The sequence below is a fragment of the Squalius cephalus genome (genome assembly GCF_949319135.1).
Source record: "Squalius cephalus genome assembly, chromosome: 10".
Taxonomy (NCBI): Eukaryota; Metazoa; Chordata; class Actinopteri; order Cypriniformes; family Leuciscidae; genus Squalius; species Squalius cephalus.
Genome location: NC_137131.1, coordinates 40,285,148 through 40,308,667, shown reverse-complemented (window position 1 = coordinate 40,308,667; position 23,520 = coordinate 40,285,148). Strand labels below are relative to the sequence as shown.

The 23,520-nt window shown below is 37.5% G+C and overlaps 1 protein-coding gene across 2 annotated transcripts in view; it reads left to right on the top strand.

The window, feature by feature from the left end:
• The first annotated feature begins 3,882 nt into the window (after positions 1–3,882).
• Positions 3,883–23,520, top strand: part of LOC307165888 (protocadherin-9-like) — a 226,988-nt gene continuing 207,350 nt past the window's right edge. For both annotated transcript variants that reach the window (XM_079883951.1, XM_079883950.1), the window contains exon 1: positions 3,883–4,057. In XM_079883951.1, coding sequence (XP_079740077.1) covers positions 3,983–4,057 — 75 coding nt within the window. In that variant the 5' untranslated portion in view covers positions 3,883–3,982. The remainder of the gene's footprint in view (positions 4,058–23,520) is intronic.

The window sequence follows — 23,520 nt, the reverse complement described above, 5'->3', positions numbered from 1 at the left end:
TTCTCCCTCATTCTTCTTACTGAGCCTCTGGGTACCTGTTGCAATGCGGTTAGTAGTGAAAAACATTTTCCGCTATGTTCCTGAGTTCTTTCTCTGCATGCGTATACAAATACAGTGAGGAAAATAAGTATTTGAACACCCTGCTATTTTGCAAGTTCTCCCACTTGGAAATCATGGAGGGGTCTGAAATTGTCATCGTAGGTGCATGTCCACTGTGAGAGACATAATCTAAAAAAAAAAATCCAGAAATCTCAATATATGATTTTTTAACTCTTTATTTGTATAATACAGCTGCAAATAAGTATTTGAACACCTGTCTATCAGCTAGAATTCTGACCCTCAAAGACCTGTTAGTCTGCCTTTAAAATGTCCACCTCCACTCCATTTATTATCCTAAATTAGATGCACCTGTTTGAGGTCGTTAGATGCATAAAGACACCTGTCCACCCCATACAATCAGTAAGAATCCAACTACTAACATGGCCAAGACCAAAGAGCTGTCCAAAGACACTAGAGACAAAATTGTACACCTCCACAAGGCTGGAAAGGACTACGGGGAAATTGCCAAGCAGCTTGGTGAAAAAAGTCCACTGTTGGAGCAATCATTAGAAAATGGAAGAAACTAAACATGACTGTCAATCTCCCTCGGACTGGAGCTCCATGCAAGATCTCACCTCGTGGGGTCTCAATGACCTGAAAAGAGCTGGGACCACCGTTTCCAAGGTTACTGTTGGTAATACACTAAGACGTCATGGTTTGAAATCATGCATGGCACGGAAGGTTCCCCTGCTTAAACCAGCACATGTCAAGGCCCGTCTTAAGTTTGCCAATGACCATTTGGATGATCCAGAGGAGTCATGGGAGAAAGTCATGTGGTCAGATGAGACCAAAATAGAACTTTTTGGTCATAATTCCACTAAACGTGTTTGGAGGAAGAAGAATGATGAGTACCATCCCAAGAACACCATCCCTACTGTGAAGCATGGGGGTGGTAGCATCATGCTTTGGGGGTGTTTTTCTGCACATGGGACAGGGCGACTGCACTGTATTAAGGAGAGGATGACTGGGGCCATGTATTGCGAGATTTTGGGGAACAACCTCCTTCCCTCAGTTAGAGCATTGAAGATAGGTCGAGGCTGGGTCTTCCAACATGACAATGACCCGAAGCACACAGCCAGGATAACCAAGGAGTGGCTCTGTAAGAAGCATATCAAGGTTCTGGCGTGGCCTAGCCAGTCTCCAGACCTAAACCCAATAGAGAATCTTTGGAGGGAGCTCAAACTCCGTGTTTCTCAGCGACAGCCCAGAAACCTGACTGATCTAGAGAAGATCTGTGTGGAGGAGTGGGCCAAAATCCTTCCTGCAGTGTGTGCAAACCTGGTGAAAAACTACAGGAAACGTTTGACCTCTGTAATTGCAAACAAAGGCTACTGTACCAAATATTAACATTGATGTTCTCAGGTGTTCAAATACTTATTTGCAGCTGTATCGTACAAATAAATAGTTAAAAAATCATACATTGTGATTTCTGGATTTTTGAGAGATTATGTCTCTCACAGTGGACATGCACCTACGATGACAATTTCAGACCCCTCCATGATTTCTAAGTGGGAGAACTTGCAAAATAGCAGGGTGTTCAAATACTTATTTTCCTCACTGTATATATAGACAGGCATCAGCTCATTTTCTCGCCTTATGTCAGACATGTGTATGCGTGCAGCAGCATGCACAGATGTTCTATTAGCTGCACATCAAGGTAGCTAATTGCTGCCACGTGTATACTAGGCACCGAAGTTTTGATATATCGCTGAGTGTTTCTTCATAAATTATGCACCTTTTTTTTTCCATCGCTCCATGCAAAATTAGCTCTTGCAAATGTTTTGGTGAATGTTTTGGAAAGTGCCTTCCGTTGTAATTGTTGCAGAGCTTTTGACACCTGAAAGATGTGATCGTATAAGCGAGAGGAAATACAAATGGTTAAAGGGAGGGGGTTTGTTGCAAATGTTCACCCCATTCGAATTAACATAGAAAATGACACCATGAAAGTATGAATGACAAAATTCATGCCTATAATAAAAATTATAAATGATGCGTTGCCGACTGGAGTTTGCGATTATCGCAAGCGCCTTCCAGATTTGTATGCAGTGCGCATCGGATGTGGGCGTCTGAGGCAGAAACTAAACAATTACATAGGATGGAAAGATCATCTTGACGGATGAATAAGAAGTGGGCGCATTTTCTCATTAGTGAATCTTAGATTACGCAGCATCACAAAGGAGAAGGTAAAAGAGATATCCAGGTCACTACACACACGTACGCAAACACAGGCACACGCTCGCTCTTTCTAATGCACCCGACCGCAGATATCATTATCTAGAGCAGGAGATGATGGTGTCATCGATTGTGGTCGAGTCGGGAGCATTTCATTTGCTCCAGGCTACGCGTCTGATGAGTCCCTCTCTTTCTCTCTGCTGATGCCTCATCGTGTTCAGCCACCAGGGAGAATTAACCGCGTGTGTGGGGCAGCAGGAGGGGAGGGCGCTTTAGCGGTTTCGAGCAACTCGCACACAAAGAACAGCTGCTCCATTTGGCTGCCTCGGCAGAACATCACGAGTCCAGCGGCGGCTCACCCGGAGGTCTCATGATCTCTCATGCCCATGACCCTCGAGCGCCGACGACTCTGTGTCTCAGTGGGGGTCTCTGTTGGAAAGTAGGTTTGGAAAGCATTTGGAGGAATTTATGTCTTTTGGATGTTTCGACTGACCTTAATAAAAGCAGATGAGTCACGGTTATGCTGTTTGGTTAGATCCCAAAGCACTCATAGCTGAAAAACATTCAGAACCAAACATTATCACACAATCAGGAGTCTCTAATGTGATGCCCGCTGCGAGCAGTCGTTTCAGGCGAAATGCGCTCTGTTCTCATGCTGTTTTGCTGTGAGTGAAGAGGCTGCAACCTCTGCAGAGTCTCAGTGGAATATCAGGGCAGGTGTCGGGGCTTCTGTGAGACACGTGATGCCGGGCTTGTTTACACAATTTGTGACTAGGCTACTGCAAGAAAATCAGCCTCACCTGAGATGTTACATCAGCTAATAAGGAAAGAGCACCTTAAGCAGGGTAGGCACTATGTGGGAGATGGGGTGGACCTTGCGCAACCTAGATTTTCTCAAGTCAAGCGATGAATTTAAAAGTACTGTACACTCCCTCACGATTGAGGAGCGGTCATTCCGTCTACTTCCATTCATACATACTGCTTAACAAAGTTCAAGTTTGATCAAATCTGACCTGTGAATTTGTATCATGTGACGATTTGTGACCATAGAACTTTGATACGGCGTGACCTTAGCTGAATTAAAATGACACAAACATTGAAGATGCAGATTTGTATTGCAGGGATGAGGTTTGCATATTTTTAAATTTTGGATTTATTATTATGTGTTATACGGCTATTATGAATTTAATGAATTTAAAAATTCAGTGTCCGAAGTCATTTTGTGTCCTCAAATTCATTTTGTAAGACTATTTATGTAATACTATGGAATAAATTATATGTTTAGAGATATATTACACAATAAATATGACACAATAAATATGACTCAATCCAATTTTTCAGTCATAGGCAGCAAACATAACATAGGCGAACATCTGGTTCAGTGTTAAAAAGAAAAAACTGAGCTACCAGCTCCATAAACAGAAATCAGTCAATTAGCTGAACTCATTCTACCTTACTATTCTAACTATGTTTGCCATTTCTTCATGTTCAATCACACAGCACAAAAGGCAGTGTCTTCTTTGGGCGTTTAGGATCAGAAGAACTTAAAGTGATTTTTGTGAATGAATCTCTCCTTTGAGTCGATTCCCTGCAGTGAATTGAAACGGTCTGAATCGGTTCGCGATTTATTCGAACAGCTCACTGACTCGCTTGGAGCGTTTCTCTCAAAGTAAGGAGATACTCGAAACGCAAAGACAACAAAGAGAGATGGATGGATGAGGTGGATATTTACCTACAATCCATTAAAGAAAATGTTGAAAAGCATCGTTTGCCAGCGATGAAGAAGGTATTGACTTCATAATTTGCTCGTGCATGAACGACTGCAGGTAAAAGACACTTTCCGCCACAAGGACTATCATAACACTCAACATTAAAGCACTGAAAGTTAAAGTACCATTGACGTTACCATGGCATAACACATATTTCTTATTTTAAGTGTTAAATATCATAACAGCACTAAGGTAAATATTACTTAAGTAAACCAGGCCTTTATGAGCAATATATTTCCCAGTTTCCCAGGCCTTTATGAGCAATATTAAATTGCAATTATAGCCTATCAGCCTTTGTTTTTTCCCTTAAAGTTCCTAAGAAAACGGTCTTTGTTGATGTATAAGGCTTGATGCATAGTTTTCTTTACTATGAAACAGAAACATTGTGATGGGCCATAATGAAGGATTTCTTTATTTATTCAATTAAAAGCTAACAGAAATAATCCAATAACCCCAAAAGTCCAATGTTGATGAAAGACACATTGCTATGTTTCTAGTGTCAGGATAGGCCTACACCTCAAATCTTGATCTGGTATTTCTGACTGAAATGTGCACTTTAAGGAAAAAAAAAAAATGGATGGATTCTCACCAAAGTAGTGTTTTCTTCACATATATGCTATTGACATAAATGTTCTAATAACTTTTGTCAGTATTCTGTAAATTATGCAATCTGAAGAGCATTTCAGTGGCGAAACTCATTCGAAACCAATAACCAATACTCTGATCTGAAAATCATCTAATTTAACATCAATACCTTTTTTATAGAACAGTATATAAAGGAGTTCTTGATAAGAAGAGGGCTCTTTTCTCAATTTACGGTGCTGCAAAGAACCATTATTTTTAAGAGCTTGTCTGCGTAGTGCGGAGAAGGGTGAAGTACTAGCACATTTTCATTTGTGCTGCATCAGTGTCGTCCCCAGGCTAATGTGTTTGACATCATTCCAGCTTAAACGAGCATACTGTAAACCAGATCCCTCTGGAAGCATTTTATCCTGGAACAGCACTCTGACAGCATTCTGAAGAGATATAAGAATGATTTTAGATTGGCAGGTGTCAGAGACAGATTTGATTCCAAAGTCTGCCGGCGTTCCAGCACATTCACAATCCCTCTTACACCTCATTTAGCACCTGTCACTCACTCAACCAAGAACCACACGCAAACACAGATATGCACACTTGCATGAAGTGCTGTCTTCGAGGAAGGCGACTGTTTTTACGACCAGTATGTAAGGGATAATGTGCAGTAAGCTGGTCTTTATTGCAAATGATAGGGTAATCTGTATCCTCCTGATAGGGTTTATTTAGCTATAATGACCACCTGACATGACTTATTCCATGGCTACTTACCAAGTAAGTTTCAATTTTAGTAACCTAGAGACTATAGTCCAACTTTAGTTTGCCTTGAGTCTTCCTTCCGTGTAATCGGACTTTCTCCAGTGAAAGATGAATTGTATCTATGATTTGCTGTCACTTTTTGAATTATTGGTTGCCCTCTTGCCTCTTGGTGTGTTGTTTGTATGCATCACTATCTGTAGTGGGTTAGACATAATAGGATCTTCTGATTTCTATCTCGATATTTCCCCTCATCCTTCTCTACTGGTCTTTATTGCTGCGGACGCAGCGGTAAATGGCACACAGTGTCAGAGGAAATGGAGAGAGAGAGAGAGAGAGAGAGACAGAGAGACACACAGCACCAGAGAGGGGTGTTTACTTGTTAACAGTTGCCTGCAGCAATTGAAACCTTATACTGCTCTTTTAAAGATTAAGGGGAGCTCACAAGAATGAATTGCACCCGCTGATAGTGCTGTTTATATGCTCGTGTTGTCTGAGTTATTTTAACGTTCGAATTGCTGATGGAATTATGTAAATCAGGTAAAGGTGTAAATACAGCCAAAATTAGTGTTCATGCAAATGTGTATGTCATAATCCTCCTGGTCTGTTCTGAGCGGGAGATGGAGGTTGAAGCAGAGTAGTGCGATCTGGCATGCTTCAAAATGCTTAATGATTTTTAATATATACATTTTTATTTTTAATTCAGTTTAGGTAGTTTTAATTTTTCATAAAAATAGTTTTTACTCTGTATCAGTTCATTTTATTCCAAAATGAGTTCCCCCCGCCCATTATTTACACAGTCTGATCACACTACATATCTGCCCACGATGACATACACAGCACTGTGTCAGAAAATGCAAAAAGTGAGCTTATGGTTGGTTGTTTTACATGTCAGTCAGTCATGTAAAAGGACAAGTGTCAATTAAACAAGTCAAGTGTTTTGTCTGATTTTTTTTTTTTGTGAAAGAATGTACATAGACTTTAGAAATGCATTTAAAAACCACAGAATTCCACATTGATCATTTTCTCTCTGTATTTTTCACGTTCCATGTTCACACTGCGAGCTTTAGCGCTCATTTCCGATTTATTGCTCAGATCTGATTATTTTGTATAGCTGTTCACATTGCTGTATTAAATGTGGCCAATATCAGATTCCAGTGCGAACAGATCATGGTCCTGAGCTGACCCGCATGCCCAAAAGAGCCATAAAAGACGAAACGCAGGCACAGTAAAACACGAAGAATAGTGATTAGGCCTACATGTTTATTTATAGTGTGATCTGTCTCAGAATTTATGCACAGACAATTAAAAAAAACAAAAAACCGAGGAGTAAAAAAAGAGACTGAGTTTTTCAAATGTATGATACGAGCCCTCTGTTTTGCTTGTGTATATAGAGCTGTCACTGTACTTGTGAGCTCTGACACATCAATGTCCTTCCACTGATACTTTTCGCAATAGTCTTGATAATTTCGGGTATGTAAAATCTTTTGAAGTGACTCCCATGAGAACAGAATTGTGACGAATGTTGTTCTAGAGTGACGCAAAAGTCACATGAATTCCGATGTTGACCGTTCAGGCTGCGGTCGCTTTGCAAAACATCCAATCTGTATCGGATTCAGGACCACATATGGAAGTGGCACAAATCGGAATGGAAAAGATCAGATGTGGTTTGTGCTGTTCACACTGTCATGAGTCACATATGAGCAAAGAAAAAGTTTAGTTTAATCTTTGTTCTTTGGAAATGTTAGTTTTTTAATTTTAGTGGTGGGACTATTTTAGGCTATTTTTCCACTGCTGTTTACTAAGGCAGACTTATTTCATTATATAGTTCTTATTCATATTTTGAATTAGTTTGCAATTTTATATTTTTTATTTTTAGTTAAAGTTTTAGTAATTTGTTTTTTGGCATTTTTATTGGTTTTTGATTTTTAATGTCTATATATTTTATATACATTTTTATTTTATTTTTAGTTATTTTAGTGCATCATTAAACTAAACGAAAAATGTGCAACTAGCTGAAATGAAATAAGTTTATTTGGTTTCGGTAACAGTTGAAGTTGAATTTATTTCAAATAACATTGTTTTGTTGTAAACATTTACACCAGCTCTTGTTTAAACTGGATTGCGTGTGATTACTGAAAAAGATTTGAATTTTTCTTTTGCACTGAAGTGACTTATAGTTGTTTAGTGAATTTGCCCAAAGTGACCTCTAAATATCAGATTGATCTCTCGCTCGCTCCCTTTTTCAGTCGTCAAGCACATTCACACACTGACCTCCTCAAACAGAAGTGGTAATGACTGTAAAAGTCATTCATTATAAGCTGCAGTCTATCAAAGGCTGTAAAGAGAATGAAAGCACTGGACTAGAGCCAATTATGATCCACAGAGACAAACTCACACAGTAGAGATGAAAATGAGAGCAATATTATTTTCATTTCTGGAAAGGAAAATATTGCAAATTTTCAAAGCTGTGTGTGTTTTTGACGGCACCGCTTGCGTCACAAAGTCTTGAGCATTAAACACATTCGCACAAAGGCCAATTAGTAAGACAGGTTGGGTATTTTTCAGACTTTAAAGATGACAAGCTAAATGGTGTGTCATGATTTAAATGCAGACTCCTGGGGAACAGGGCTTTTAATAATTGCAACATCCTCGTTTTGCCAAGGAGAATACAAATTTGCACCAAAAATCATTTTCCAAACCTGCAATGCAAATGAAGATTAGTCAAACTGCATCTTTGCCTCCGTCAGTCAAGAGTAAGATATAGCGGTGGGATTATTCAGTAGTTTCCTCTCTTAATGAGGTGAAAAAGGCAGGTTATTTTAGAACATTAAACTGAAGTTCATGTTAACATCATCTATGTAAAAATGAGTAATCACATCACTCTGATATGCAAATTTGATGTAGAGTATTGCTGTCTCTCGCAGAAACCTATAAATACAGTTTTTATTTGATCACAGATAATTGGTTTCACAGTGAAACTCTTCACTTCCATTGTCATTCCTCTGTAGATCACAAAGAATACCAGTGATAAAATGACAGGAGTTGCTTATCAAGTAAGTGCTATACTGAGTAAATAAAGGACAATGAGATTTGTTATGCATCATCGCCCACTAAAGCAGTCTTTATTTAGGCCTGGAGCATCTTGGGGTTGTTTGACTTGCTCAAGGGCAAAACGGCAATATGGTGGATGGGAGGCCATCAGCAATCTGAACCTTCATTTTATGATACATTAAACCGTTAGTAACTGACACTAACATCACATATGAGATAGAAAGACTGATTTACTGTGTGCAGTGTCTAGTAAGTACACAGTAGAATGTACTTTCATGCAGAAGATGTTTAGCCTGCTCTTTTGCTTACGGTGAAAGTTGCTGGTTTGGAGCCTCCTATGAAGCTCTCTAAAAACATAATAAAATTAGGTAACACTTTATTTCAATGGTTCAATTTAGACATTCTTCTAACTATACAGTAGGTAACTTTGCAAGTACATGTCAACAAACTAGTAGACCATGAGCTTAATATCTATTATTACATGACTCTGTGGAATACTTGATTCTTTCTGATTGGTCAATGGCGCCATCCATCGGTAAGTTATTCCCAGATAACAACCGCTCAAAACGGATAACGCAGGCTCATCCAGGTCACTGATATACGCCTGCTAGGAACATTTTTTTCTTCGTGGAAGTTTTGCGTTTATTAAAACTCAGTCGAATCAATATTTTGTGTACAGTTATTCAATTATGCTATCCAGTATCGTGGACTTGCTCTTTCTTGTTTCATACAAACGCAGCTGCTGCCATTTTGTGACTATTGTTTTGTACACTGTTGGATTATGAGATACAAACAGGTATGATTTTAAAACAGTTTAATCTGAAATCAATATATCTTATCCCCATAATTATTTATGTGGCAAAATGCTGTGTATAAAGTGATATGAATGACTGCATACCGTATTAAATGTCCGTTTAGTTTGAACTCCGCGTGCTGCAACTGCTCTCTCTGCGGAATATATATATCAAATATTTGAAACTCAGATCAATATTTCGTGTCTAATTATTCACATATGTGGCAAGTAGCCGTGTAATAAGCTTTGCGTAGTAAACTTCGCCTCCGCTTCGCGTCAGGGTCCTCATCATCCTGTCGGGGGTTATTTTGAGAGAACCACCGGCTGGATGTACATTATCCCTTACCTAACACTTTATTGTGATGCTCCCCCAACAGACATTTTGCTGACTATACGTAACTTCGCAACTGCATGTCAACTTATTCTACTAACCCAAATCCTAACACCTAACAGTCTACTAAAGTCTACTAATACTAATGAGAGTTAGTTGACTTGAACAGTTGTAATCAAAATTATTCAACCCCCATTGAAAATCAGTTTTATTGGCAAAATTTACAGACTTTCAGCTCAACACACCGAGCCAGTTCAGATATTTCATGTGTTCTAGCTCAAGCACACCTGGTGCAACTAATGAAGCCCTTGATTAGTTGCATCAGCTGTGGTTGAGACAACACTTGTTTTGCAGATGTGTGCTGTTGTGAGGGATTCTATTCAGGGGGTTGAATAATTTTAAGACTGCAGAGATCATTCAAAGTTTTAATTTTAACTGTAGTTGCAAATATATACTCCAAGTTAGTATGATGTCTAAAGTGCACCATCGAAATAAACTGTAATCTAAAACTAGCCCTTATGACTTGTGCACTATTTTGCAAATATTCTGATCCTGTTTGATAGGTTTGTGAGAGGAACAGTAGTAAATATAAAGGTGAAGTTTGTCATTTCGCTATTAGATGCACCAAACAGAATTGCACTTTGTTTGAGTGACTTGACTGGGTCAGACAACATCAGTCCAACCAGTGGCGTGTGTTTGGGACTGGGCAAGTCATTGCCTGAAAACAGTGGCATGAAGATGAAGTGAACTTTTTGTTTTGTATTGAAGAAATTTCACACAAAAGCAGAAATTCACCTCTATTGAAAATCACTCTTCACAGTAGCTCTTAAATCTTGTGTCATATTTGGTACGGATAGGGGTAAGAAACTGTGTAGTTTGGCATCAGGTAAAATGTGGAGTCATATCTTGATGTGCCAAGATTGATAACATAAGTACAAATTTCACGTATAGTTACTTTGATGTCAGTTACAAAGGTTTACTTCTAAAAGCACAGTCTTTTCTCAGTTGTCAAAAATGTTCAGTTTAACCCAAAGCTGCAATTGAATAGCAACATGTTGGTGGGGTCTAGTGACGTTTTCGTTACCAGTTCAGCAGGCATCCCACTTCAGAAAGGTAAGGCAGCTTCTGCGATGGGAAGAGAACGGTGACGCTTGCATAAATTGCCACCATTGCAGCATTTGACAAAGTGTTCACTCGCTCATTTCTCTGAAGAATCATCAAAGTACTCGAGAAAGAAGTTAGCTGTCCCCCAAAGCATATCTCTCTCTTTCTCGGATCTGTCCTTCATGTGTTTAATGATCACCTCGCCTCTGAGTGTGTCGCCATGAGCGAAATCCACAGGACATTAATGCGGCCCACACGTGTCAGTGCTGACAGGAACGACACTCAGTCGCTCGACACAGTTTCACCAAATCAAATCTTCTTCCCCCTCCAGAGTTGCTGAAGTGTGCCACTTGTAAAGTTAATTAATTTGATGGTTAATTATATAACTCATTTATTTAAGTGAGAGCTCGGATGACATTAGTCTTGTGGAAATATAGAACATGCTGTAATTGTGGAGTGAATTTGCTTTTAAAGAGCTTTTTAATTCGGGCCCCGGGGCAATGGACTTGATGGGGGCCCGGTGTGACCCTTTCTGCTTTCAGATCTGTCTCATCCAGAGTTTTTCTTTCTTTCAGATAGCAAGAGGAATGGTGAAATATCAGTAGCAAATGGGTGTCCTTATTAAAAGTTCACCGCATTTCTTTTCTTTAACATTACCTTGTGGGTCGCAGAGGATTTTATGTGATCTAGTGAAGTATGTGATCATGCTCTAAAATGTGAATCACACTATTCTGAGGTAATAAGCTAGAAACCTTTTTCTATTTTTGGCCAGACACTGATCTCAGGGTGAAAGTATGTGGTAACCAGAGTCTTCATGGGATAGTACAACCAGAAATCGATTTGCCCTGTACAGCAGAAAGAGCCTCTGATATTTATATGTCTTCTCTCACTGTGTATACCACATATGCAATATCGTACAGAAAAATAACAAGATAAATAGATTATATATCTATAGATTATAGAGGAGGGCGATTGTAACATGTTGCTATTCTTCAAGCACAAAAACTTTTTCAGCATATATGCTCTCAGTAATGTGCTGTCTATGTGCTCGTATCACCTAAATGTTCAATATTTTTGATCTTCTGCTGTCTGATGGTTTGATATCATTCAATTTAAACTTATCTCAGCTTTGGTCAAAGGTTAATATGAATAAGAAACACGCTAACACCATTGTTGGTACATTCCATATTCTGGAAATGAGGTTGTTAGCAATTGTGTGATTACTTATGAAATAAATATTGTATGACTAAATTTGAAAAATGAATCTTTTTAAACATTTAATGAATATTATTTAATTGAATCATCTACTTTAACATTGTTCATTTTACTAACATAAAATATGTTAGTGAATAATTTTATTCATTTCAAATAATTGAAATATTGGTACCATTTATACTTTTGCTTTAAACCCACATTTCTTTTTCTGGCTGCTAAATAAATTAGTACCATATAAAGGCAAATTAATATTACTGAATGATATTACTAGTCATATCAATAAATATTTAAGCAGTGATATCATTAATGTGATGTGTGTTCTTATTTGAGATAAAGTGGGTTTAGGCTATATAGAGTATTTCAATTACCACAAGGCACTCTAACAGATCTAGAGTTTTATAAGGAAAATGTAAAAAAAAAAAAAAAAAAAAATGCATCCAGTCTCCCCTCCTCAATTAATCTTCTATCATGATTGAAGAGTTTACAATGAGAAAGTTTTTTGACGCATGAATGCTTGGCCATGTCGAACTTAACACATGCTCTTGCATTGGCGGTAACAAAGACAGTCACCTTCAGATATATTGTTAAACTTGATGTCTTGTTACAGGGCTTGTCATTAAGCGTTGATATGTGCTTGTCCTTTGAACAAGTAAATCGTCATTCTCTTGTCCGAGTAAAAAAAGTTACTTGTCTGAAATGTTTTTGTTTTTTGGTGGTTTAAATGCTATTTATTCTGAAGCAATATTCTCATCAGTGTTCTACTAGCTTACATAAAAGTAGGGTAGGTATATTTCGGAGAGGCTAGCAATAGCAAGCTAGTTTCTATTAGGACTGAATGCAATGATTGGATGAACATGCAGGGCTCGCAAAATTTCAAAATCGCTGGTAGCCCTTCGGGCAGGCACTCTTCAGATTTTGGTAGCCCGGAATTAATTTTACTAGCCCAGATAAAAATAATTTTTTTAATGTAGAAAATTGGTTAGGAGTCAAAACAATGAATCAAAAACTTTTTCAAAACACAAAATATCAACATATATGCATGCAACTGAACTGAAATGTGTGTGACCAGTATGGAACATGAATCAGTCTGTGTCTGTGGCTCAGCCCCCAATGAGGGTATGATAAAAAAAAAAAGAAAAAAAAGTAACACTTTAGTTTAGGGTCTAATGCTCACTATTAACTAGTTTCATTAACATGCAGATGGCAGGGTTTTATCATCACTGAGGTCCCGAATGTGAGGTAGGCTTCAGGGGGGTTTCGGGGCACCCCCGAGAAAATTTTATTTCTCTGATCTACATATGTGCATTTTAAGATATTTTGAAGGTCAAAAAAATTGGATAACAATAGCTTTAAAACCATGTAAGTGGGCAGCTGATTATTTTTCTCTCCTCATCAGCATCACACTCCTATTCTCTTTGTTTTTCTCTTGCTCTGTCTCTTCCCCTCCTAAAGCTGAGCATTGACTGCTTTTCATTTTTGTCTTTCAGTCAAGTAAACATAGGTTCAGCTGATAGGTTGATTTATGAATAATTTTCTCAGACGCGTTCATTTACAGAAAGCTACTAGGAAAGGTAGGTAGCCTAACTAAGTTTATTAAATTAATTCACAGTATGTATGTACACATTCATTATTGATCTTATTCCTAATACAGGACCGTAGACAGGGCTTTATAATCAAAGAGGTCCTACATTTAAGGTTATTAGGGGGTTCAAATTTTTTATTTCTCTGATATGTCCATTTCAAGACATTTGAAGGCCAAAAAAGGATAAGAAATAGCTTTAAAACAATGTCAGCGGGCAGTAGATTATGTGTCAATACCTGCTCTCACTTCTTATCCATCACTCTTTCTTTTTCTCTCAGTCTCCTCATCTTGCTCTGTCTCTTCCCCTCCTAAAGCTGAACTTTTTTAATTTGCTGAAGGCTACAAATTGTATTATATTATTTCTCAACATGTACACGTTCATTATTAATCTTGTGCCTAACATGAAAACGGCTTTGTTAATGCTCTGTTAATGTCCCCTCACAATGACAGTAAACTAATTATTAGTCACGTTACATAGGCCTATTTTCAGTTCAAAATGACGAAAATCGACAAAAGTATATTCGTTTGTCTGATTATTTTTGTCATTCGTTTCACATTTATTACCTAAAAAAGCTGTCAAATATGAAATGTTTAGTTTAGCTACTTACATCTTATCTCGCACTTGACCGTAAACTGAAGTGTCAGTCGCTCTGCTCAAATTCGCGCTCTGCAGCTTCTGTGTATATAAAGCCCGCCTACTTTGATTTGATTGGTCATCTCAAATATTCTGACATTGACAGACCAATGAGACTCAGATGAACACACACACACACACACACACACACACACACACACACCCTGTCCTCTGTTTCTGAAGTGCGCTCTGCTCGGCGCCGCAGCGGATTGAAGATGAAGAACGCGCTGAATCTGATTATAACAAGACTGAAGTGAACACTATTTCAGATAGCCCGTCGGGCAGGCCGGTTATGCATTTTGGTAGCCCGACTTGAAAACACAACAGCCCCGAGACGTCGGGCGAGCGATTGATATGGTCCTACGCCTTCCACAGATGGTATACATACATATACATTTAGATCACTTAACTCAGCGATTGCTTTCAGGTTGTGCTTTCAAGCCGCATAGCAAACAAATGTCTCTGGAACAAATTGATACCCTGCCTTTAAATTGGCATATTTTGGATATTTTCTTTCTTAAATTATTTTAAATAACTTTTTTTTTTTTTTTTTTTTTTTTTTAACCTTTAGGCTATAAAGCCCCCAGCAATCTTATTAAATGTATGCTCATGTTTTATGGCAAATTGTTACATTTGATCAATACATTTAATTAGAATAATAAGGCCTGTTCCCAGACAAATGATTTTAGTATCAATAAAATCCTTCTATGCCCCCCCCCGGGAATGTTTTTTTAAAAAAAATAAACCATTAAATGGCATTTTCTGGAGAGTTTTGTGCAAAGAAATGGAGAAATTGAGTTTACTTTACTGAAGTAGGCTACATTTTTCACGTAGTTGTATCTTTACCTATCTGTACTTTACTTAAGTAGAATCAATAGTGCAGGCCTACTTTTGACTTTTACTTCGTTACATTTTGCAGCAATTATTATACTTTCTACTCCACTACATTTCTACAACATTTCGTTACATTTTCGTTACATTTTCTGATCAGTTTTTCCCCTGCCAAAACAGGAATTGAAAAAAATCTCCTGTTTTCGGGTGCTGATGCGGTGGTGACGCGCAGGGACGTCACTAGGATTGGAAGAAAGGGGGGGCTTAGCCCCCAGGGTACACTTTACAGGGTTTTTCCTGGTTCAAAACGAGGCGGACGTGGTAAAATCCTAATAATGTATTTTAATAATAAGGCAATTAAATTTGTATTTTTTGTATATCATCATATAGCCTGGTGTGTTTCTCACACTATTTTTGTTGGTGTAGTTTGGTACCTCTAGGGGGGTCCGGGGGCATGCCCCCCCGGGAGAAAATTTTGTACATTTTAAAGATAAATTCATTAATCTGGTGCACTTTGAGTCACCCGAATCCACTATTAAAAATAAATAATCCACCCGCAAACCGCCCATATTCTCTGATTTAGATATCTGCATCTGATCATCACATTACAATTGTTCAAATTCTCAGTGTTAAGCATGATAATATGGTAACATATCACACTGAAGTAGGCTGATTTAAAATGAACATTTATTTAAAATAAAAGTTCTTCTTTTGGCAAAATTACATTTCCTTAATAGCCTAAACAGAGGCTTTACTCCCTTCAAACTTAAATTGTCAATGTTTCATTACATCACTGTTTGAAAACACTCCTTTATAAAGGGCATTTTTCCCTAATTTTATTAAATGTTTGCTCCATCTTTCATTTCAAATTCTTAAATTTGATCAATATATTCAATTAAAATAATAAGACACTAGGCTGTTAGTTATACCAATCAAATTAAATAATTTACATTGAAAAATTATAACTGTATTAAATGAGATTATTTTAAATATTTTTGAATATACACATAAGCAATGTTGAAAAGAATGATACTTTATGAAACTAAACCGCCAGTAGGAGGCGGCAGGCGACAGTCTTAATGAGCAAGTCATTGAGTCATTCATTCAAACGATTCGTTCAAAAGGCTGATTTATTCAGAATGAGGCAGTTTATGAATGGATAATTGAATATTTGACTCAATAGATTCGTTCAAAACGCTGAATCATTCATTAATGAAACACGGCTGAGTGTTGCTGTGAGATGCGCTATGGTTCTGTTGTTTGGAACTATTTTCGCTGATGCTGAAACAGAACAAAAACAGTCATTGCATGTAAGTGACTTAATTTTAATTATTTGTTTATTGAACTGTTATGAAATCAGTCTCGGTTTCAATCTTGATGGCATTTAGGAAAACAGCTCTCTGGTCGTGTGTAGCCTAGGCTATATATTGTTTCTTAACTATAATAGCCTATGTTATAAATAACAGCGCGAGCCTCAACAGCGCAAATTTGTTACCGTGGGCATAGATAGGCTATCTATGACCGTCAGTAGCCTACATTATAGGGCTATCAATCGCCACTTACATTAAATTAAATAAAACAGAATCTTCCTCACGTTTTCGGTGATTCCCTAGTTTTTTTATGTTTATATTAAAAATTGTTTTAATCAGGGCATTTGTCCAGATGGGCTACAATTCTCTCTCACTTTTCCCTTCAAAAAAAGAGAAAAAAAGCGGTATTGTCGAGTCCTTGTTTTCGATATGTTCGATGTTTGCCTTGATTGGTTTTCCCTGAAGAGAATTACGTTATTGGAAACGAAAGTAGAGTGATGCACGTTTCATTGTGTTTTACCGTGATGAGGGGGGGAGGGGTGCATAGCAAGTTCAACTTCAGACTACGACGAGACGAGATGAATCCTCCAGTTTCTTGCAGCGCTCTGGTCTGCAACGCTCTGAAAGCTGCCACAGTTCACACCAATGCAACGAGACGGTGCGGTGCATCATCTTGATAGCACAACGACTCTTTGTACTTCAGTCCAACTTCCGACTTTTCGGCTATTTTTTGTAGCTGTATATATCATTTGTTGCGTCTAAATATGAATGAGGATACGGTTATTGATAAATCGAATTGTTATTGTTGTTCTTATTTTCATTTAGGGGGGCTTAGGAACATTTTGGGGTAGCTTCAGCCCCCCTAAAATAGGCCTAACGACGTCCCTGGTGACGCGTTCATGTAACATGTAAGGGTGGCGCTGCCAATAAAGCACCTAAAAGCTGTCACTAAGAACCCTCAAAATAATGATTATGAATATGTAAAATATAGCAACGAGACATTTTAATTGTTTATTAATAAACAAGTGTTTTCTGTGTCAGTGCCCTGCATAGATGAAGTTGACGATGCTGACTCGCGATCTTCGCAGTAGTGAATGCACCAGAGAGAAATGCACATTTCATACGGATTACACAAGCAGCAGTCTGTTTTCTTTCGTTTTGAATTGTTCTGTTTAAAAGAAGACATTTCAATCTTTCTATAGATATTTCTCAGGTCTGTCAGGCAAGTAGGCTACCTTACGCTGAGTTTCGGTTCATTTATGAGATGAGCTCCAGTTCACGCGCCGGCGCCTCAGTGTCGTGTTTATCTATTGTCTGCTATATTTACTTCTTAATTATTAAATCCTGGCAATTGGTTGATGAAACATTGATTAAAATTAAGATATCATTAATACAAAACGAAATTCATTTTAAAGAAAGGCTTTGTGCTTTCTGTTTGAGGTCTCAGTGAAAGTTTTAAACAGTCTTTTAGTGCCGCTTTCAGAGCGGTCATGTCCGTAACGGAGAACTGTCCCGTCCGTAACATTGTTTTTTCCTCATAAATGCGAACATGAAAAATAAAATAAAATGAATATGTTATGTTCTGTGGAGAGCCGACCCTTCTTCATCCGGTGGGTAGTACTTTGGTTTGCGCAGTGTAATTCACAGAATTACAAAAAAATATTTTGCCACCTAAAAGTTAAAGATTTTTTGAGTCACGTCCACGGCATGTGTAGCCTATTTCCCTCATATTAAATATAAAACGCATGTGTAGACTGATATTTTTCTAATGTCTGGACTCCTTTATTAAGGGAGTATGAATATATAAACAGTTTCAATATTAAATGTATTTTCTGAGAATTTATATTTCAATCTTTTACTGCAAATATTATATAGGCCTACATTATATGATGCGCTTTTATTCTTGCTAATGCTTTTAAACCATTCAAGCCATATCTTACTTATTTTATAAAACTTTAAAAGCGGAAAGCGCATCACTCATTCCTGGGAATACATTTGACATCACAGTCTGACCTTGACGGAAATAAATATCCTACGCCAAAAGTACCAGAGAAAAAGTCTCAGCTGTGCTCAGATTTGTAAACCGTACAGTTGCTTTGGTTTTTCAATCCTTACCCGTTTCGCCCCATGGCTCAAAAGTGACACAACAAAAATAGGGACACATGAGAAAGCCAAAATAGAATGCAAAATTTATTAACGAAATTAAAAACTATACAGAAAAAAAAAAACTACGTACAAGGTAACAGTGAACAAATTCATAATCCGTGCACGCTTTCACAATCGTTGTTTTGTAAATCGTTCCTTCGCAATAGTTGTTTGTAATAGGCTATTCAGTTCCTGTGAAAAATTGTGAAATACTGTTCCGTAGGTGAAGTTACACAACAATATGGTGATTGATTATATAATAATATTTGGACGTAATATTCAGTTCCAGTGAAAATCTGTTCCAGTAAATGGAGTATACACAGGTGATGTGTAATATTCAGTACCAGTAAACTCCACCCGCTGGAACAGTTTCTTACAGTAACTGAATATTACACAACATCACCTGTTCAGTTTTGCAAACTGTAGGCTACTCACAGATTTGTGGCCTATACCTTAGTTTAGAAATCTGTTTTTCTGTACATTGATTTGTTGTGTATTGTTAAGATGAAGACAACTGTCTTAACTGAATTTTTCTATGATTTGGCGATGGGGCAGGTGTGTAATGTATAGATGACATGAAACCGCGTGGTTGAACTGAAACCCCCCCAGGTCTCCCGTATTTTGGTACCCAAATGTTGACAGGTATGCCATAACTCTGGAATTGACATCACTTGATTACACATTGTATTACCTTGTTATGATATAGTGACTCATACAATGTTCCAAACATATTTTCCTTACCTTGTCATTCAAGGCCAGGGCACTTTTTGTACAACCAACGTTGTGCTGAACTTGACAAAATTGATCTGCAGCGGCGGCCAGCAGCTAGTGTTTTTTTTTTTTTTTTTTAAGGCAGCAGAAGGTTCTGGAACTTTTGCGCGCTTCCACATCCCGCGCAACTACGGATCTCCCAGGAACATTCATTATATATTGCTGCGTACATTTATCCTGGTCGGAGTTCTGAGTAGTAGCCTACCTAGATGCGCATGGTATGCGCGAGCGGTGCGCGATCATGGTCGACTGACAACGAGATTAAGCAGCTGAACAAGAATACGGCCGTGTTCCAATTGTTCTCATCTCAGCTCCGCCGAGACAAAATAGACATGCCATTTCAAAAATCTTTAATTTATAATCAGAAATATGTTTTCAAAGGCATCACTTTCATCAAATTGTATGTGACATAATTTCCAGTAGGCAACTGACTGCAAACAGGCACATCAGGGCACAAAGGAGCAGGCTTATGTGCCGGGGCTGAGCCCCGGAGAGCCCCGGCCCAATTTAACCACTGTATATATATATATATATATATATATATTAGGCTTATGTGCCGGGGCTCAGTTCAGTTTAGGCCCAATTTAACCACTGTATATATATATATATATATATATATATATATATATATATATATATATATATATATATATATATATATATATATATATATATATATATATGCTAATTAAATTTTGGAATGAATTCAACGATACTTTTAAAAATGAAAGGGATAGTTCACCCAAAAATGAAAATGCTGTCATCATTTACTCTTCCTCAAGTTGTTCCAAACCTGTATGACTTTCTTTCTTCTCCTGAACACAAAATAAGATATTTTGAAGAAAGTCGGTAACCAAACGACCCCATTGACTTCCATAGTAGAAAAAAAAAAAATACTATGGAAGTCAATGGGGACCAGCAACTGTTTAATTACCAACCTTCTTTAAAATATCTTCTTTTGTGTTCAGCAGAAGAAAGAAAGTCATACAGGTTTGGAACAACTTGAGGAAGAGTAAATAATGACAGCATTTTCATTTTTGGGTGAACTATCCCTTTAAGCTAAACTGCCAGTAAGTGGTGGAAAGTGTATTAAGTGAGCCATTCATTCAACCAATTCGATCAAACAATTACGAAATTCGAAACAAACGATCAGACAATTACGTGTCTTTATGAATGCGTCATTGAATCATTAACTCACTCGATTCTTTCGAAAATGCTGAAACATTCAGTAGCGAAACACTACTGTGTGTTGCTGGGAGATGGAAATTGTTCTGCTGTGGCTTTGTTTGGAACTATTGGTGAAATAGAGCAAGTGTGTTTAAATCACTTAGTATTAACTACTTGGAAGGAAGAAGATTTATGTTAAGTTTAATGTGTTGTCTGCTATAGGGTTCCATGTGACTATGCATTTGGAATGCAACAATTAATGCTTCGTTCTAGCATTTCAGGCTTAGTTGTTGGGCAAGATGTTGCTCAAGACTTCATCAGGTTTCATAGCATTGCAACACTTTTGTGAGGTTTAGTGTCTGAAATATGAATGAGGACATATGAGATCGATATAAACATCCACATTCACAGAGACCTTTTTTTTTATTCCAACAGTTCAGAACAGATGTTTTAGCAACACAAAAGGGAGTTCCTACAGGGGGTTAAAACCAGAGAGCAGCGGTGATAGGAATGGAGAACCACACGTCTCTCTAGGGATGAAGACTAAGCAAAGATTTTGTGACAGATCTTTTAGAGCAGGGTTTCCTAAGCCAGTTCACTCAGACTACCTCACATAATTCCAAGCAAGCGGTTTAGAGTGTACAGAGAGAGAGAGAGAGAGAGAGAGAGAGAGAGAGAGAGAGAGAGAGAGAGAGAGAGAGAGAGAGAGAGAGAGAATATAAGGTGGAATTGATTTTTTATATTTAGCTTCGTATTGTGTGGCATTTCTGTAGAGTCTGTGTTCATGAAAAGAAAGAATAGTGTGAGACTCCAACAAATGACTCGAAATAAATAACTTGTTATATTTGTTTAGTTATTTTCCTAAACTGTCAGACAAGGTAAATACTGCTGTTTGGTGTGTAATTTTGCCCATTACAAGATTAGATTATATTTGTGTGCAAACAAAACACATTTCTCTGGTTCTGGTTGACTGAATGGTGGAATTGGGTGAAACTCACATTTCAACAATTCAAGGTCAATTTAACCCCAAAATCAAAAGAAAAATAATAAATTATGTTTCGCTTAATGAATTTTTGCTACATTGTGACATTATAGCACTTTCCACATTTTGTGTCACTGTAATACCGTAAAAAAAAAGAAAAAAAAAATCTTATTACTGTCTGGACATTTTACTGTAGTTTGTTTGCAGTTCTCATTGTTCTAAATTAAATTCCCCATGGCTATAAAAATGATGATGAAATGTAAAAAAAATAAATAAAATCAGGATAAATTATATTTAATAATGTTTTTATGGTAATAAAAATGAGTTTAAGTAATTTGTCACTACATTAATGTACTTAATTGGCATGAATGCAATCCAAAAAAATGCGATGCAAGCCACCAATCTTAATGGTACATATTTTCTTATTTCTTTCTTTTTGATTTGGGGTAAAATATGACCTGCACATTATCTTGACAGGTTTTGTGAAATCCACTCAGCGATCACACCACTTTACTGAGGCCATCTACTGTGTTTTAAGCAGTCATTAACCAATAGTGCGGTCAGGGGTCCTCTTTAGATCAGTAATGTTCTCTAATGATGAGAACGAGGCCTGCAGTAGAAATCGATAAAGGCTTCGTCTCTTGTGAATGAGCAGCGCAACAGCAGACCTCTTTGCCATCCAGTATCCCTCAGTCTCGACTGCTTAGTTGATTGAGCGTTCCTCTGCTTTGCGCTCAGGTCTTGCATTCCTCAAGCCCAGTATTACGTGTCATCTTGCCGAAGGGGCGAGTAGATGGCAGGACGATAGAGTAAGATCGATTTGGAATATTCTCTGTCATCAGATGCCGTAATAGATTGGATTCTCTGTCCCACGGCCGTCGGGTGTCGCCGGTATGGCCTCTTGAAACTTCAATCGCCCCCACTGAGAGTTACGTAACATCCTTTTCATATAAAGAGCTCATATTGGTAATGAAACGTGTTTTTTTCCCCCGTTCCCATCTTGCTTTTTTTTCTCCCTGGAGTGTAGACTTTGGTTTTCTATAAGGTGCAAATTAATTATCATATCAAACAGTCTTCAGAAATATATTTGTGTCAGCGTGGATGGAGAGTTTTGCATGAGAAAGAGCAGTGGCTTTGAATGAGCTCTGGATACATATGGTTATTTGAAGGTTTGGTGAGTTTGATAGGCTTTTGTTCTTCAAGAACAAAGTGAAAGGCCCCGGCGAAAAGCAATCCTCTTTAGTTCCTGAATGATATTAGGGCTGTGAGGATAATTGGGTGATATTTTTAGTGGTGGCCCCAGCGTTCAAGCTGGGGTTTTTTTTGTTTTTTTTGCTGTCTCCGTAGTGAGATGCTTTCCCCGGCCATTGTCAACTTAAATAGAACGTCGATAAGTTGTGGTTTTGAGCCCACCGTGAAAATGGGCTTAGTAGCAGCGCGGTAAACACGAATCTGAAATTTGCTGAAGAGACTGATTGTTGCCAGTGTTTAGTCAAATGCTAATGCTCTCTTGTGCTCACTTTCTTCTCTTTTCTGTTCACTACACACACACACACACACACACACACACACACACACACACTGTATGTTTTTTAAAAGACAGTAAAAAAACTGTAATATTGTGAAATATTATTTCATTTGTTTTTATTTTAATATATTTTAAAATAATACATTTTCTCGTGTGAATTTTCAGCATCATTGCAGTCTTCAGTGTCAAGTGATCATTCAGAAATTGTTATAATATGCTGATTTTCTGCTCATTTATTATTTGCTGCAAACATTTATTATTATTATCAATGTTGAAAACGGTTGTGCTGCTTAATGTTTTTTTTTTAAATAAATCAAAATAACAGCATTTATTTGTAACATCATACATGTATTTACTGTCACTTTTGATACATTTAATGCATTGTTGCTAAACTAAATATTTACATATGATTATAATAATATATATAAATGTATATTAAAAACTTTTATATGTATAAAAAGTGTGTATGTACATAATTTTTTACTAATTTTATAAATAATTGTATATGCAATATTAATACATAGTTGGTACCAATACTGAAGATTGGTATTAACTATTATTATTATTATTTTTATTTTTTTACTGAATTTTGCACCATTGCACCCATACTCTTGACATGTACAGCAAAGTATATCCAAGTGAAAGTAGTTAGTTTTAGTTAGTTAGTTAGTTGAGGCACAGCTTAGACGATGTGTGAGTAT